Here is a 16,325-nt window from a genome sequence, read left to right on the forward strand (position 1 = left end):
CCTAGCAAGAAAGTCCCTACTGAGAACTAAAGCCAACTCCCAGTCCCCAGCACAAGCACTGCTACAGAAAGAGCTGCCACCAGCTTCTTCTAACTTGTCAGTAGCCTTCTACCATGCTCAAGAGGATTTTCTACTGTGACTCCTGTGGCTCCATGCAGTCAGCCTCCTGCCTGCACACATCACGGAAGGAGCACTCTGGTAGTTTGAACTGCAGACATGAAATAAGAGGCAGTCATCACCCGTGCCATTGGGCCATGCTTAAAACAAAGCCCATGGCAGGGATAAGCCTTTAGGAGCTGAAGGAAGGAAGTGAAGGCTGCATGGGCAGTCCATTCTCTCAAGAGGTCAGCAGCTGGTGTCCTCTTGACGCAGAGTCACAGTAGCTTAGCTGGAACCAGAGAAACCTGTGCACTGACACCAAACTCAGTCAGGCATGATGAGGCTTTTATTTAAATCTGCTGTCAGGCAATGCTCCTGGGAACACACTTTAGCAAAAGCTAAATGAGCTCAGCTGAAATTAGAGGGCTTATGTGACATTTTCCACTCGGCTATCAGTTTACTGAAAAGCACTAACACCACAGCATAAGTCTTCCCTCTTCTCACAGGCGTTCTGAGCTCCTGTCAGGCATACCGGACTCATTTACAGGGAGATTAACAGGGATATCACCAAAAAAATATTCTCTGATGAGCATTTTGGTGGATGTTCAACTGGCAGAGGACATTGCAGACTGCTCTTTCGGATAACTGCAGGGGTTCTTGGGAACTTACTTGCATAAGCATCTAGGCACACTCTAAACGAAGTTACAAGCTATATGGACCTGTACAACTAAATAAGCAGACAGAGTCACTCTGTGTTTGTGCAAACTGCACTTAAGTGCCCCAAATCTTTGTAATTCTGTGCATGTGTTCTATTCAGCTGAAATATGGGGGAACAAAGCATTTCATAAGACTGAGCTCTTCTGCACACCCTCTTCTCCTTCCCCCTTCAGAAGGTCAGGCCAAAGCTATTAAAAGAGGTCCCTCATGGATAAGTGGTCATTGTTGCGTTGAAGCCAGTGCAGCAAAATATTCCGTGAGGGATGATTTACCTGCCTCACTCTGCCTGCAAAGCTGAGGTCTGAGAGGAGCACACCACCCTCCTGCAATGTACTCAACTGGAGCTCACCAGCTACTGATCAACATGAGCATGACATCATTCTCATCATCCTGGTCACTCAATTGCCAACACAGGAGTAAAGAAACTTTGTGTCACGTGGATACAAGATGACAAAGCCCATTACTGCTTCTGAAGTGAGAGAATCACAGAAAACCTCAAGGTTCAGATACTTGCCTCAACTTTGATGGCACAGCGCCCAATTGCCCTGACAGCCTTGCGCACGAAGTCAACATCCACCTCAGTAGCGTATTCCTTGAGCTCTGCCAGGACCTGCAAAGCAAATGCAACAATGTGAGTCCCTGGGGTCGCACAGAGAGAACATCCCATTGACAAGTAATGCTGCTTGACTACAGGAAAACAAGCAGGATGCACACTTCCACAGCTAACCACACACATCCAAAGCTAACACAGTCAAACCCTGCAATCAACCTCTATCTCTGAAACCCCACTGGTTTGGATCAGGAAGCAAAACTGATCCAGAGTCAAAGGATGGCTCAGTCTGGATTATTTTCAAATACCCCTGAACTAAAAGCTGGGGACAAAATCAGCCCTGTCAAAATTAAATGCTGCTATTCCTTCTGACACTGAAAATGCAGTGAAGTTGGGGTCACATCCATACACGTAGATTCATGCCTGGTTTATTGTACTTACTGTTCTACATTCACTGTACTCAGAGCTCTCGGCAACAACCATTTTTGATCTCTCCTTTTCTGTGCCAGGATGAACCTCTGGATCCCTACTGGATCCAAAAGGAGGATGCAGAGGGGATCTGATGACACCCTGGACACCTATACAGAGATTAATAACATATTTCTCCTCTTAAGGTTTTTTTGCTAATGGAAACTGAACAAAGGCTTAAGCCAGGACCTGCTGGGATAGAATAAACGAGTTTTAAAAAACACCCTATGCAATTTATATTCCCTCAAAATCTCATTTGTGTCCATTTCTTATGTCAAACATGACATCAGGGATTTCACTGTGATGTCACAAATGGACTGCAAAGGAGAGGTGAGCAGCACAAAGTAAGACAGTTGGTTAAAAAATCTATAGTCAATGCAAATTGCCCCAACCAAAGACAAGATAAGAAGGCCTTGAAGGGCCAGACTGCAGACAAATACATCTGCAATCATAGACAGGACAGCTGTGTTTTGAAGTTTCTTATTTCCTTGGCTGATCTCTGTTGCACAGGACTTAGAGCAGCCAGGTTTAGTAGTTTATGCTTTTCAAACACTGCCCGAGTCTGAATGACTTGGACACAACTAGTCTGCTGCCTTGGTCTAGAATGGGCAAGGAGATGAAGAGCCATGACAAGCTGCAAAGGGAGGATGTGGGTAGAAGCCTGCTCTCCTTGGGTCTCATTTCAGGGCATACTTCTGATGAAGCTTAGGCTGCCTTTAGGAATGCCTCTTTAGAACCAGGAAGAGATTCATTCATTAGTCTGCAGATACCAGTCCCAGACTCTGCCCTCCAGACACCACTGCCTTTCATCCAAACAACCTGCATTATTGAGACATTATGCATTAAAATTGCTATGGAGCCTACCAAGGAAAAAATAGAAAATGCCAAATAGATTTCTCATGGAAACTGATTTTTAAGATGTTTTCCATGTCCCCAGCACAAAAGGTGTGTGAATTACCTCGCTCTGTTCCAAGAAACAGCAGAGGAAAGAGCTGCTTAAAAATGTCACATTAAATGAAATTGCTCTGTGACAATTAGGGTAGAACAATAATAGCACTAACCACAGGCATTAATCATTCTGCATTAGTGTTAGGTCTTGTGGCCAGGGCTGCACTCAAGAACAGTTCCTTAAAGAAATGAATTTGGATTAAACCAACATCAAATCCAAGGGGAATTTATGTACTGTATAGAGCATCCTCAACTCAGTTTAGCTTTGTGCCATTTCCACTCTGGAAGCAAAATAACCTTCATTTTAGCTCTGACAAGCATCTGTGGAAGTGTTTAACAATTTAATACTCTTGAAATTCAGACTTCAGTCATGTTGGGCTGTTGTGAACGCCACTGTTACAGGTGCACCTCTTACTTGAAAGAAGCCTCTCCCTCCAACCTCAACACTAACAGCAATCCATTTGACAGGAGAAGTCAGCTCTCCTTGTACAACAAGATCTACCTAACGGTCATGATGCAAGACATGCCATTCTATTAACATCCTAACTATGGAGAAAACTCCACCACCTCCCTTAAGTAGCTGCAAAGAGCACTATACCAGGGACAGGATTTCCTCAGCTGACCTGGGCAATGTTTGCTTGAGAAGCCAGGCGGATCATGATGTCCAGTTTCTCCAGTTTCACATAGATGGGATCGTTGTACTTCACAAAGAACACCTTGATTTCCTGCTTCAGAATTTCAGGCCTGGAGGGAACATAGCATTGTTTGACTCAAGACTGGTAAAAACAAGGGGCTGTATCCTAACCACAGGTATCTGTTGTTTAGACATCTACCCAAATGTTTCCTGAGAAAGAGAATGGTGTCACTTTGTGTCCAGTGCATGTAAACACATGAGAACAACAGCCTGAATAAAGTCAGAAGGCTGGAGCAAGAGTGCTTAGGTACAAAGTGCAGAATTCAAGTCTCCAACTCTGCCTACATCTCTACTTCCTCCATTTGAACTGCTGAGCCAACCACTGCAGTCAGTCAGTAGATGACAGTGCTTTCAGTGAAAGAATAACATCCTTATCTTAATGCAAAACCCACCTACAAACTCATTTGCTGCTTTCACTTGCCAGATGCCTGCGCACAGTAGCTCTGCCCTGAACACAATCACAAAGTGCTACTCAACCTATTCCATCTTTCCAGCAAGGAACAACAGTATTTGAACATGCACGTGGGAGTAAACTGATGGGGGGAAAAAAACCCAACCCACTGTACATCAGTATGTCAGCAGCCTGGCTCTTCTTATTATGCTGATAATAGCATAAGCACATTAAGTTTCTACAGGTCACCACGAACTGTACAGTTACAGTCTCCTTCCTATTTGCAATCTTGTTTATAGGCTAACAAGAGGGCAGTTCTTACTGCTCTTAGAAAGGTGGCAATGAAAGGGGCAGATAAAGAAATACTGTACGATGCTGGTACCACATATAAGCTGCTGAAAGAATTAATTCAGTCTATCAGAGTCATAAACAGTTTAATCTGTCCCTCAAGGGATCCGAGCCTAAGTTCAGTGAAGTTCTGTGCATGTGGAACTATCTGAAGGTCTGAGATAACCAGATGCCCTTCGGCAACCCAGGGATACCACCCCATGAGCCTTTACCTTTTCTGCACAATCAAGTTGATGTTCCTTAGGGCAACATACTGAACTTCAGGCTCTCCAGAGAGCAGGGTCACCAGCGGAGGGGCAAGTTTCTTCAGCAGCATGTTGTAATAGTCAGAATCCTTGGGAAGAAGTTCCAGGAACTTCATCAAGACCTTCACTGCTGAGAGCACCACTGCGGAGTTGGCATGAGACAGCCGAGGGGTCACCCGTTCACAGATGCTGGAAACAGAGGAGTAAAGAGATGTAATTCAGAATGGCAGGTATTTCAGAGCTTATCTGACTTTAGAAGACTGCACATGGCTGAGGACAGCTTCTCAGACACTACTTTGATTGGGGTTTGTTCGCAGAGAACAAGCAAAGTCCTGCTTTCCTGAACACAGCAGGAAGCAAAGAACTACTTCTCTCACAGCTTCAGGTTTCTCTCCTGCCACAGTAAGCTCAGAACTCTTCCAGCTCTCAGCATTCCAGTCCCAACACAGGTTCCATTATTAGTGCTTTCTGCCTTTGCCTGGTGCTATTCTCTATTTCTGTAATCTTCTGTAATCACTTACAAACACAACTTTAATGATCAGAAAAACACTTTAGCCCCCCTATAATGATCCAGAGGCGTTACACACTTCGGGTTTACTTCAGGGGCTGCTGCCATTTCAACCATTCATTTCTGCAAAACTAGGTTTCTGTTCCACTGATGATACAGGGAAAGAGTGACCTAAATACCACCCCCAAGTCTCAGCTTCACCACCTGCCTCAGTGGATCCTATAAATCAACAGCATCCTAAACAAGCCACCCCAAGCAGAAAGGAAGTTTGGGTTCATATGCTCTTTCTTACAGCATCTGTCAAGTTTCTTCCCACCCCCTCCTGCATATTGCTAACCCAGAACAATCTTATTGCCATCTGTGCCTCCTGAAGTTTCTTTCCCTGAAAGATTTCCTTTCATCCATCCTGGAAGGGAAGCAGCATGGCTAGGGAAGAGCAGAGGAGTCAAAGTCAGAGACGAGGGCAGTCCCCAGCTGCCTCTGCCCAAGGTCTCCTGGCATGCAAAGCTGCTTCACCTCTCTGTGCCTCAGTTTCTTCATGCACAGGGGTAATGACACCAGCCTTGCTGTAAAGGAGAAAGCTATTTAAAACCAGGTGCTATCATTCTCCTCTGAAATAAAGGCAGGCTCTGAGACTCAAATTCCACACAAAGGAGCAAAAGTAGTTACTGCCCATCCAGTTTCACACACCACTTCAGAGGAATCACTGATGAGTAACTGGGACATGTTCACAGCTGTTCAAACTGGTGGTCCTTTTCCGACAAAGCCAGGATAATACTGGCCTGACACCCTGAAGATCTCCGCAGGTTTCTAGCACTCATTAATAGCTGTTTCTGGCACAGAAACAGAACACACGGGGAGGGAGGTGGGAAGAAAGAAAACCTAGCAAGACTGGCAGGCTTTTCTAAAGAAGTGGATTATAAAACCACAGTTAATGAAGATACATGTCAAATTTGAAAAGGCCTGCCCAGGATTTTGCATGTGGGCTTCTGCCCCTTCTTCCCCCTCCACTCCCACATCACCCACACAAAATAGATGAAGAACAGTGAATACCTGTTCCAAGTATTTTTTTCTTCCTGGGTCCTTGTTCTCTTGGGTACAGAATCTGACTTTTTATGACTCTGGACAAAGATGAGGAGGTTTGAAGTGCACAAATTAACACTCTAGTTCCTAAGCCCTAAGCTCTTTGTATTTAGGTTTAGTCACTCAGCTAAAGGTAAAAGCACAAGGATACATTTGGAGTGATAAGAAAATTAATTTCTTACCTGGATTTTGAGCTCTATCACAGACTAGTTTTTAGTTGGAAAAAAATATTACAGCCTCAGACCTATAGTACTCTGGAAGTTTCTAAACTTATAAGGGCTTCTTGCCTCTCAAAGCAGCAAAACCAGATTTGAGAGCTCTGCTTTAAACCAGAAAATCCTCCAAACAGTGTTGCCATTGTTACAGGTTTGGTCTTGGGCTGATCCCTTCTTAGTAGCACCAGTTCTCCTAAGAACTAGACTTTTAAATGGGAAAAGGGGAAAAAAAGCTACTGATAAGCAGAGAAAGTGCTTCTGCAAAGGCGACAGCAGGTTTCCAGCATCAGCCCAATCTACCAGAAGTTGCTTCCCTTTTAAAGCTCTTACTTCAAGTCTTAATTGTGCTGCTACAGATCTCAACAAAACCCCCTGTTATCACAAGCCCTTTTCAGAGTTCTGACACTGCAGAAGCCTGCAAGTGACCAAACAGCCCCACATGGCTTGTGCTAAGAGCATGAACAACCATACCTCTGAGCTTCACGATCATCCTTGGGGTTGTAGTTGGACAGACAGTCCAGGATGAAGATCTGGCCCCATTCTGTGCACTCATTTAAAGCTGTCAGTAGCTTATTAATGTTCTGAGGGTTCAAATCCAGCAGGTTGCTGTTGGGATGCGATTCACTGATTTCCGACAAGGCGGCCACAGCGTTCGCTACCACCTGGGGGAAGAGACAAGGAGATGTGTTCTTTGCTGGCATTCCATCAATGGCTTGGCAGGGATTAACCTGGGTTTACATGGGTTCCATGTGGCAAACAAACATGGAGATCCTGTGTGCTATCAGCTGCTCCACAGCATCCACCGCATCAGTCACCTGAGCCCATACAAACTCATAACCAACCTGGGGAGCCCCGAAACTTGACTCTAACCTCGCTCTTTGCCAAAATTTGAAGGGTCTCTTGGGAAGGAAGTGAAAGAAGAGCAGCACAGAGCAGGAAGGGGCTGCCAACACACACAGAAAACATGAAAAGCCAGCCTGGGTGCATTTTGCTAGAGAAATTACAACTTGAAAGTAGTTTTGTTGGAGATAAACTAAAGTTAAAGTCACCTCCAGACAGAGCTGGGACCAGGACCTCCCAAGAGATTTTACTTGGAAGGGAGCTAGACATGGCAGCAGAGTATCCACGTGGAACAAGAACATCTCCCCTTTCTGCAGGCTCCAGACTTCCACCCTGGCTTGCTTCAAGAAGACATCATCTACCCTCACTTCCAGGAGGTGCTCAACTGGTAACAGTCCTGGTCCCAAAAGCTCTAATTGCCCTGCTTATTCAGGAACGCATACCTCTTACCTAATCTCCCCTCAGCAGCCCACAACACTTGGCTTAGTGTGATCTGAGAAGTGAGAGGGACCATCTGAGAAATGAGAACAACCATCTCCTTGGTAAGGGATGTCAGGTGCCTTCAGCTCTGCCGTAACACTGCCAAGTCACCCAGTCTGAAAGCAAACGCACCAATTTCCCTAAAATGGGCAACTCATAAATAACACCTATTTCAGTTCCAGACATCCCCATCACATCCAGTTGTCTGCCTTAGAGTCCTGTTGGCAAGTACTGCAGCACAACACTGAAAACACTCCTGTTACATTTAAGACTATGTAAGGTCTTCTATTCTCTAAGCATACATGACAGGAAGCACAGAGAGGAGGGTCCAGGGTCCAGCTCGACAAGAGCAAGAAGGGGGAGTGCAACACAAATTCAGGGTTCCATAACTCAAATTCAGCAGTTATTCTAACAGATGCCATGTGAAGATGTTCAAAATAGAAGAGTTGCAAATAGACAGACAGAAATAGAAAATTTGTAGATGAGACAAAAGTCTTTTATTTGTTTAATTCACTAGAAAAGGGATTTAAGCCCACAACTTGGGGCTTGACACACAACTTGCCATACCCTACGCAAAGGCGTTTTCAGGCTTTTACAATGGATGCATGTCCAGCCCAATTTACAGTACACCCTGCTAAAGCAAAGATTTATAGCACTATTTTCTATGGGATTAAGGCAAAGAAGCATCTTATCTAAAATCAGCTGATTCTCTGGATGCCTAAAGATGCTTTTGATGCAGTACACTGAAAACAAGAACAGCATGACCAGAAAATTCTCTGTATTGTTCCCATCACTGCCTGTCATTAAACCAATCTATTCCAAAGTCATTGCACAAGCACAAGTAATGTTGATTGGTTTGCATTTCACACCTAGAGGTCAGAGATAGGATTTTGATCCAAGATTTTATGAATTTCATTAGTTGAATGAGCCTTCTGTCACTAAAATCAGCAGCAATCAGAACTGTTGTCTCCTTGTACTGTTTTAATGAGTAACTTATTAAGAGATGCTGCTTATTCTCCCCATCATTTCATTTGCCTAACTCCTGAACGGTTAACGTGACACAGCAGAAAGCTGAAGTACAAGACTGTTTCAATTCCATTATATTTTGGAAGTATGTAAGTGCAGACAAATCAAAGCAAGTTAAAAGTTCAAAATCATTATGGAAAAATGCTTTTAGAATGAAACAACTTTTGAAAAAAACATCAAAAGTGAAGTAATATAAAAAGTTACAGAGCCAAAGCATCACAGAGACATGTACCTGGCAGGTGTACTAAGGAACAGAGCTGAGCTCAGGCAAATGCACTCACACTGCCAGGCACTACACTGCAGCAACTGGGCCATGTGCATATCCTAAACCCTGGGGCAGGTACAAGTCAAAGAAGCTGCATTCAAGTTTCCTTTCTTGCAGAGGAAGTGAAGTCTAGCATGGAGTTTGCCACAGGCAAAGGATGCACAGAAATGCTGTCACCGTGGGCTGCCTGACAGCAAGAGTAGCCACACAGAACAAGAACATCTCCCCTTCCTGCAGGCTCCAGACTTCCACTCTGGGTAGCTTCACAGCAGCTCCAACCCAGAGCCCTGACTCTGAATGAGGGCTTGCTTTTAGGATTTTTTCAGGAACTAACGTGGCAGCAATAATGCAAGTGTCCAAATCAGTGCTGAGGTTGGGACATTATACGGCAACCCACTAGATTTAGATCCCCACAAAGTGCATCCGTAAGAAGGAGCATCAGGTGGCAAGATGCACTTAGGAGCATGGCCTGGGGTCTGCCTGGGTGTTAGGAAAGGAGGGCTGAATGAGGCTGTGAAACATTTGGCAGCAGCTCAGTTCTGCCAGATGAGCTGGGATCCACAATCTTATAGCCCACAATTACAGCCAGTCCTCACCGTCTGCCTTAGCAGAACTGTGCTGCTGTCAATTTGGTGACAAGATAAATAAAGCAAAAGGGGATAAGGGAATATCTTCAAACTTTAAGCAACATTTATTAAAGGGGAAAAGAAGCCCTTGCTGGCGGTTCACACTGAACATATTGATGTGTTATGGTATGCCAACAAAAATAATTAACATCTTTAAGGCTTTGTAGACAGCAGCAGCACAGTTGAAATGAAAACAGATTGCAGGAACCAGGCCAACATAAACACTGGTTCAAGTATGCACGCTCACCTCTCTTCACTGGCATTGCCATTGGCTTCGTTAGGAGGCAGGAACATAGAGCAATACACAGAGCAATACAAACCGGCACTGCATGGCTTCATTCCAGTACACAGCGACTCTGACTTTGCTGACAGCTCTCACTAAGTGATGGCTCAGGCAACATGGAAATAAAGACAGAAGCACTGTCCGCAGTTTGGGATACTAACAGTGGTCAGTCAGCTATGGGGAAAGAAGTCCATTAAGTCAACACCAATTCAAGTAGTACCTCACCTGGTAACCTACTGCGTACTTTGTGGCCAAAGAAAACGTTCAGCTTTGATGTTGTACATTAACTCTTCAACTCAGTTGACAGCTCCTTCCTTAACAGAGGAACACGAGACAGTGAAGTCCAGCTGCACTGAACAGCAAGTACAAGGTACAAATGGATAAACTAACTTACACAACACGTTGGGTTTTCTCACCTTTAAAACCAGGAATCAGTGATGATATATTTGCTGGGGGACATATTAAATATAAAGCTAAACCTTTACAAGGGGCACAGGACAAAGTCCTACATGAAACTGGACAAGTTTCACAACCACTTCCATACTTTGCTGAGGAAAAAAAAGCCATAGACTTCTTCAGCAAAGGAAGAATTCCCTGCTTTTCAAAACATTTGGTTAAGGAACCAAGCAGGAGCTGCATAACTTACTTCACAGATAAGGAGGAGACTAAAGGACAGGAAACTAACATCTACTATAGTCTTTAGTTCTCAAAAATAACTAAGAAAACTGAGGCCAGCCCACTAGTCAAATACACATGAGCCCAAACAACTACTGAACAGGGAAAGCTTAAACCTGTAAGTTAACTCCACAGCAGAATGCCTCACTTGACTCACAATTAACACCACTGTCTTTAAGCTAAGAGTTACCAAGCACTGAGAATCAGCCTAAAAGCACCTAGAAAGTACAAATGCAGAGCAGACTGAAGATTAAATAACAATAATAATAGGTGCCTGGCTTGCTGATGTAAATCAGTTCACCCCGGGTACATTTCAGCAGTATTCAAATGCAGTCACATCCCCTTAGAGCACAGTTGAGCTGAATGACAATAAACCTGCTCTTTGGCTGGAATTTCCCAATAAATTTAGACTCTCAAAGAAGCATCACTGGGATAAACTAAGTCTCACAGGCTCTCATTAAAAACCACAATAAACCCTGCACTTAAAACTCCATTACAGATTTAACAAGAACCCAACATTTTTAAACCCACCTACAGACAATCCCTCTCTGCAGCCAGAGACCAGATCCGACCCTGTGGAGAGCTGCAGAGGTAGGAACACTGATTTGCCAGTTATTCCTTCTGGCAGCTCAAACCTTTAGCTCCAAGCAAATGGTATAAAATACATTAACAAGGAGGAAAGGGGGTGGGTGAAAACCTGAGTGTCTGCCTATCAACCCACATGGAAAAGCTTTGCAGGGGGTGGGGGGGACAGGAGGGAAGCTAGGCAGATCTAGAACACCCAACAGATAAAGCAATCATTATTTTGCTAGCACACTAGACTAATTGGAAATGAAACCAAGTGTGTAATGGAGTTCATGAAATACAATGTTCTGCTGTTTAAAGCAGGAACCTCTGGTTCACCATCGAATTAAAATGAGGAGAAAAAGAAGAAAAAGAGGCAAAATTAAGGCATTCTGTAAAGATGCTGAGGAGAGGCAGCCTTCCTCACATAGCTGGAGGCCCTGCCCTCAAGAGAGGCAGGCACCACGTGATGTTTTCCAGAACAGAGAGGTGCTGACATTTCCAAAGAGCACTCTCAGCTTGCATGGTGTGGTCGTGTCATTAAGCACAGACTCCCAGATGGGATATCAGGGGCATCCGCATGGATGGGTACTTCACAGGGCTGCTCGTTTTCATGGCCACACAATGCTGTGTGCCTGAAAGGTCCCTAACAAGTGCTAACACAGACAAGCACTCCTTCCATGCATGACCCCTGCTTCTGTTCACATTTCATCTTTCATCTACAAGCCCCTTTTACTTTACTTCCCTGAAGTGGTCTATAAACAATTAAAACGGCCCAATCAGGCAAGTCAGAGAGCCTCTATGAACCTCTCACACCACTAATGCACGTGCTAGCTATAGCTTTAAACCAAAGCTCTGTGAGACTAACACATCCCCAGTCTATGTAGTCATGCAAAGCAACAGCTCCCCTGTTCAGTCTTAATTGTGACAGGTTCCCAGATCCCAGGGTAAGTCATTCATCTCCCACTAATTCCATTGCAAGAGGTTTGCACCTAGAAGCCTGGAACCGCACTGGTGGATATATGATCAGTTCCTGACCACGTCCCCCATATTGCCTGAGTGGGGAAGATCTCCAGCTTGCTTTTTGCAAGTAGGATGAGTTTTTCTGGAGGTGACAATGAAAGGACAGTCGAAGTGTTATGCTTCCCGCGGCGTGCTTGTCCTGACTGGTTTCTGCACTTCCCTGCTCCTGCAGTGCGCAGCAGAACAATGCCACTCTGTGGCAGACTAAAACACCCCTCCTGCTCTGATGTCCTGCAAGATCAGAATGGATTAGTTGTAAGACAGGAGACCACTTACCCCAACTATTGAACCTCTTGTGGTTGGTGGGCAAGAAGCTCTTCAGGGATGGCTGCAACTCAAAAGGGTTCCTGAGCCCCCCAGTACAGAAAATTAAGCCACTGAGGCTCTGCAACCCGCTATGCTTCCTGCAGAAAGCACCAGGCTCTGATCCCAGCGTGGATCAGGCACCTGTCACACACCAGGAAGGATTTTCATGGGGCTTCTTTTTGTAAGGCCCTTTGCAATTTGGCTTGCAGAGGTTCTCACTGGCACCATCCAGTGGCAAACAGGGCTGCCTCTGCTCCAAGCAGCTATTTGGAAGAGGGGCACCAGCTAAGCATCAACACAAGCCTACTGTAGCCCTGAAAGGAGAGTGCAGAGTTACAAAGCACCATGGCCACAGCACTTTTTGACAAATGGTGCTTGTCATTAGCTCGAAGTGTCTGTTCCAATGAAAATGTAACATCTAGATACATGTCTATAAAGCTCTCCAACGCTCTGATTGATAGTAGAGATCCTGGAATGATCTATTTGGCAAGACTAACGCTTTGGGAATTAAGACACATAATGGTAGTAGTAACTGGAAGGAGACAAGTCTCTGATAGATGGATTTGTCAATCTTTATAAATGAGGGGTCTGGGATGAAAGACTCTGCAAACAGTCACGGGAATCCATGCATTATCATCCAAAATCCTTGCGTCTCTCTGCCAGAGTGCCAGTATTCCAAAGGCAAGGAAAAGCACAGCTTCTACAGGAAGTGCTCAAGACCAGCATCCTTCATCCACAAGCCTATAAAACCCACCAATCAAACAAACGAGGTCCAACACACAGGCTTGGAATTCCCTCAGACCTGTTCAGGATGTCAACCTTAGTGAGTAGCTACTCACTAAGTCAGACTCCAGCTTCCTCTGGAGAAGCAGCTGCAGGAGCTCAGCCCAAAGCCAAAAGAGAGTCTCTGGAGGCAGAGAGAGCAGGGTCTGGGTGGCTAACCTGAAGCTGTGCCATTGACTGCAGACAGCAGCTCTCCCTTCTCCCCCAGTTTAAATCTTTGCAGTCTGACTGCTGAAACACACATACACACAAGCTGGCTTCCGACCTCCTCTGGCAGTCTCCCATGTTGCCCCTTTCAAGGCCCAACACAGACATGGCTGGGGGACTTCAAGATATAGCCTTCATTCTGCAGCGCCTAGGTTGAAAAGAGGGATGTTTTCCAGCCAGGGTGTCTTGGAGGCAGCCTCAGACTGATGACATGCTGCAGAGGCACAGCCCACAGCTCCTAGCAATATTCAACACTCCAGTAGGATGTGAGTTTCCAAGTCCTCACAACCTTCATGAGCAGGAATCACAACCTCATCCAGCAGCAGTGGTTTACTCCTGGCACTAGATAAAACATCAGCTGCAGAGGGGAAAACACACAGCTGTGGAAAGTCCAAGTTTCCCCATGAGGAACAAGCTCTTTCCTGTGCCCATGCAGAAAGTGGTGCTCCACTCCCTGCTCTGCAAGAGCAGTCCCACATCCCAGACTGCCTCCTACAAAGTCCTTTTGGGACTCAGAGGACCACCAACAGCTTCTCAGCAAGAGGTTAATTTCTCAGCTTTATTACACAGAGGGATAGAATTCCTGCAAAGTACACAGTGGAAGACAGCCCAGGAGACAAAAAGCTGCTTCTGTTTCTAAACAGGCTTGTTCCTCAGGACATGATCTCAGAGAGACATACTGCTTGCCAGCTAGTAGGAAAAAGAACAAAAGGAGGACCTTCTTCCTCCATAAGGTCATCCAGGAAGCCCACACATACACTGTGAACTTGTGGCTGGCAGAAAAGGAACCTACACCTCTTGCTGTCACAGCAGGGAAGACAAGAGAGCACTGTGATTTAGATCACTACATTTTTAGTCTAGTCTGTGAACTATAGAAACTCAACCCTGCTGGAGGGAATTCTGATTAGATCAAGATGGACCTCACCAGCTCTCGTGGTCTGATCTCAATTGACTCCTTTCTAAGTGCAGGTTAATGCTAAAGGCAAAAAAATACCCTGCCACAACAAAAGAGTTTAATTATATCCCACACACTTGCTGTATTTCCTAATCAGCTCCTTCTGTGATCTCAGGTTGCTCTGTATTGATTCACAACAGTGTTTCTCCCATTAAGCTGGGATGGGTAGATGGTGTAATACATAACATGTTCTTGGGCAGCACATAAGTGCTATGTCCATGAAAACCCAGGAGCAGAACAGCCGCACTTATGAAAGGTCTGATTGTGCACATCACGGTGACAAAACAGAGCATAAGGAAGAAGATATGCTACAAAGAGCAGTAAAAATCCCAACAGCACCTAGAAAAGAACTGGAAGAAAGTGACATCAACCTAACTTAAGCCATGTGGGTAACAGATTGACAAGAAAGCTATTCCATGAGTTAAAAGGTACTCTAGAAGGTCAAGGATTGAAAATATTTGGGGAGAAAGGTCATTCCATTCAAATATTAAAGAGCAGGAAGGCTTAAGATGGATTTCCTCTTACGTTTTTCTGCCAATATTTACATTTCTGGAGAGAACCAAGTGCAGTGAAAAAGCCAGGAGGGAACTAGTTACAAAATAAGGTGTCCATCGACAGCTCGGGTTCTGCTTTAAGCTGCTGCCATCTCGTGGTCCTGCTCTTCATCACCAGGGCCCAGCACCTGCAATGCTCCATCGAGCAGCAGGCACTAGGTCTGTGTCACAAGTGTCAGACCAAGACAGTATCAAGAGAAACTAAAAAGCATAAGGGTTTGTCCAACACTCCAGAGAGCCCCTGGCAACAGTAGGTGTGTAACAGACCTACTTCTCCCACCTCGCTAGTATCTCCTGCTGTTGTTGGGTGTAAACAGCGTTGTGCAGTAACCTGCGTGCAACCAGCAGTACACAAAAACCCTGGGATGTCACACAAACTGTATTTTGTAGGAACACAAGGATCATGGGAGGGTATCCTTTCTGAGCTGTAGCACACCAAAGTTACCAGCAAGAAAGGTCCTGAGGACTGAGTAATCGCAGCAGCACACTGACAGCAGAAAGCAGGCTCCAGCTTTGCATCTATCCAGACCTGGTCCTGAGAAGCTTCATGTGAGGAAATGCACAGCAAAGAAGGGTTTGCCTTAGACAGCTCTGGGAAGAAATGAGGGTTCCCTCTATGAATGGAAACTCACTGCCAGGATCCCAAGTGACAAAGAGCAGCCACAAGCACTTTAGGCCCATCTGTAAAACAAGATTAAAGACTCCATCCATAATCAGGCTTGTGCAGTGCAACCACCCAGTAACTGAACCATGCGCTTGTATGTGTTATTGGCCCACTGCCTGCCCAAGGTAAGACATCTCAGATAACTCAGCTGAAATGCAGTAAGTCACTAACCCATTTGGTAACTTGCCATGTATCAATAGATATGCAATTAGAAGTTTGAATTAATTCATCCAAGAGAAACTGCAATACCACAGGCATTTCTCAGCAGAAGCTAATGAACTACCAGCCTCCAGTGTCAGTCCTTTCATCACAACTACTGCAGCTCATCTGCAACCCCTCAGCTCTGCAAAACACCACTGTATCCGAACAAAAAGCCAGGCCCTGACAATAAAAGCCCAGATAAAGAGGGAAAACGCCATGGCTGTGCACACACAGCACCTCAACAGGACTGGCCAGAACATTCCATGTTAATAACCTATTAGTCTGAATACATGTATTAAAAAAGAAACCCAAACAAACTAAAATGGTTCTGATGAGGTCACCTCCAACTTAGACACAGAATCACGGAATAGTTAGGGTTGGAAAGGACCTTAAGATCATCCAGTCCCAACCGCCTGCCATGGGCAGGGACACCTTCCACTAGAGCAGGTTGCTCTAAGCCCTGTCCAGCCTGGCCTTGAACTCTGCCAGGGATCGAGCATTCACCATCATTATGATGAGGGTGGTTTGAGCAGCTGGAAACCACACACCCTGATCCCTGCACAATTACAAGGCAATTAGCAAGCCCCACATGGAGCTGTTACTCTAC

General features: G+C 45.2%; 1 protein-coding gene across 1 annotated transcript in view; it reads right to left on the minus strand.

The window, feature by feature from the left end:
- AP2B1 (adaptor related protein complex 2 subunit beta 1) overlaps nucleotides 1-16,325 on the minus strand; it is a 76,954-nt gene that overhangs the window by 48,223 nt on the left and 12,406 nt on the right. The window contains exons 6-9 of the mRNA XM_057415500.1: nucleotides 6,738-6,928; nucleotides 4,428-4,649; nucleotides 3,406-3,526; nucleotides 1,331-1,426 (exon numbers count right to left, since the gene is read on the minus strand). Of these exons, the coding sequence (XP_057271483.1) occupies nucleotides 1,331-1,426; nucleotides 3,406-3,526; nucleotides 4,428-4,649; nucleotides 6,738-6,928 (630 nt within the window). The remainder of the gene's footprint in view (nucleotides 1-1,330; nucleotides 1,427-3,405; nucleotides 3,527-4,427; nucleotides 4,650-6,737; nucleotides 6,929-16,325) is intronic.

This window comes from Pezoporus wallicus, unplaced genomic scaffold (assembly GCF_028554395.1).
Source record: "Pezoporus wallicus isolate ANWC-B61680 ecotype Strahan unplaced genomic scaffold, APGP_CSIRO_Pwel_v1 contig_7856, whole genome shotgun sequence".
NCBI classification, from domain to species: domain Eukaryota; kingdom Metazoa; phylum Chordata; class Aves; order Psittaciformes; family Psittacidae; genus Pezoporus; species Pezoporus wallicus.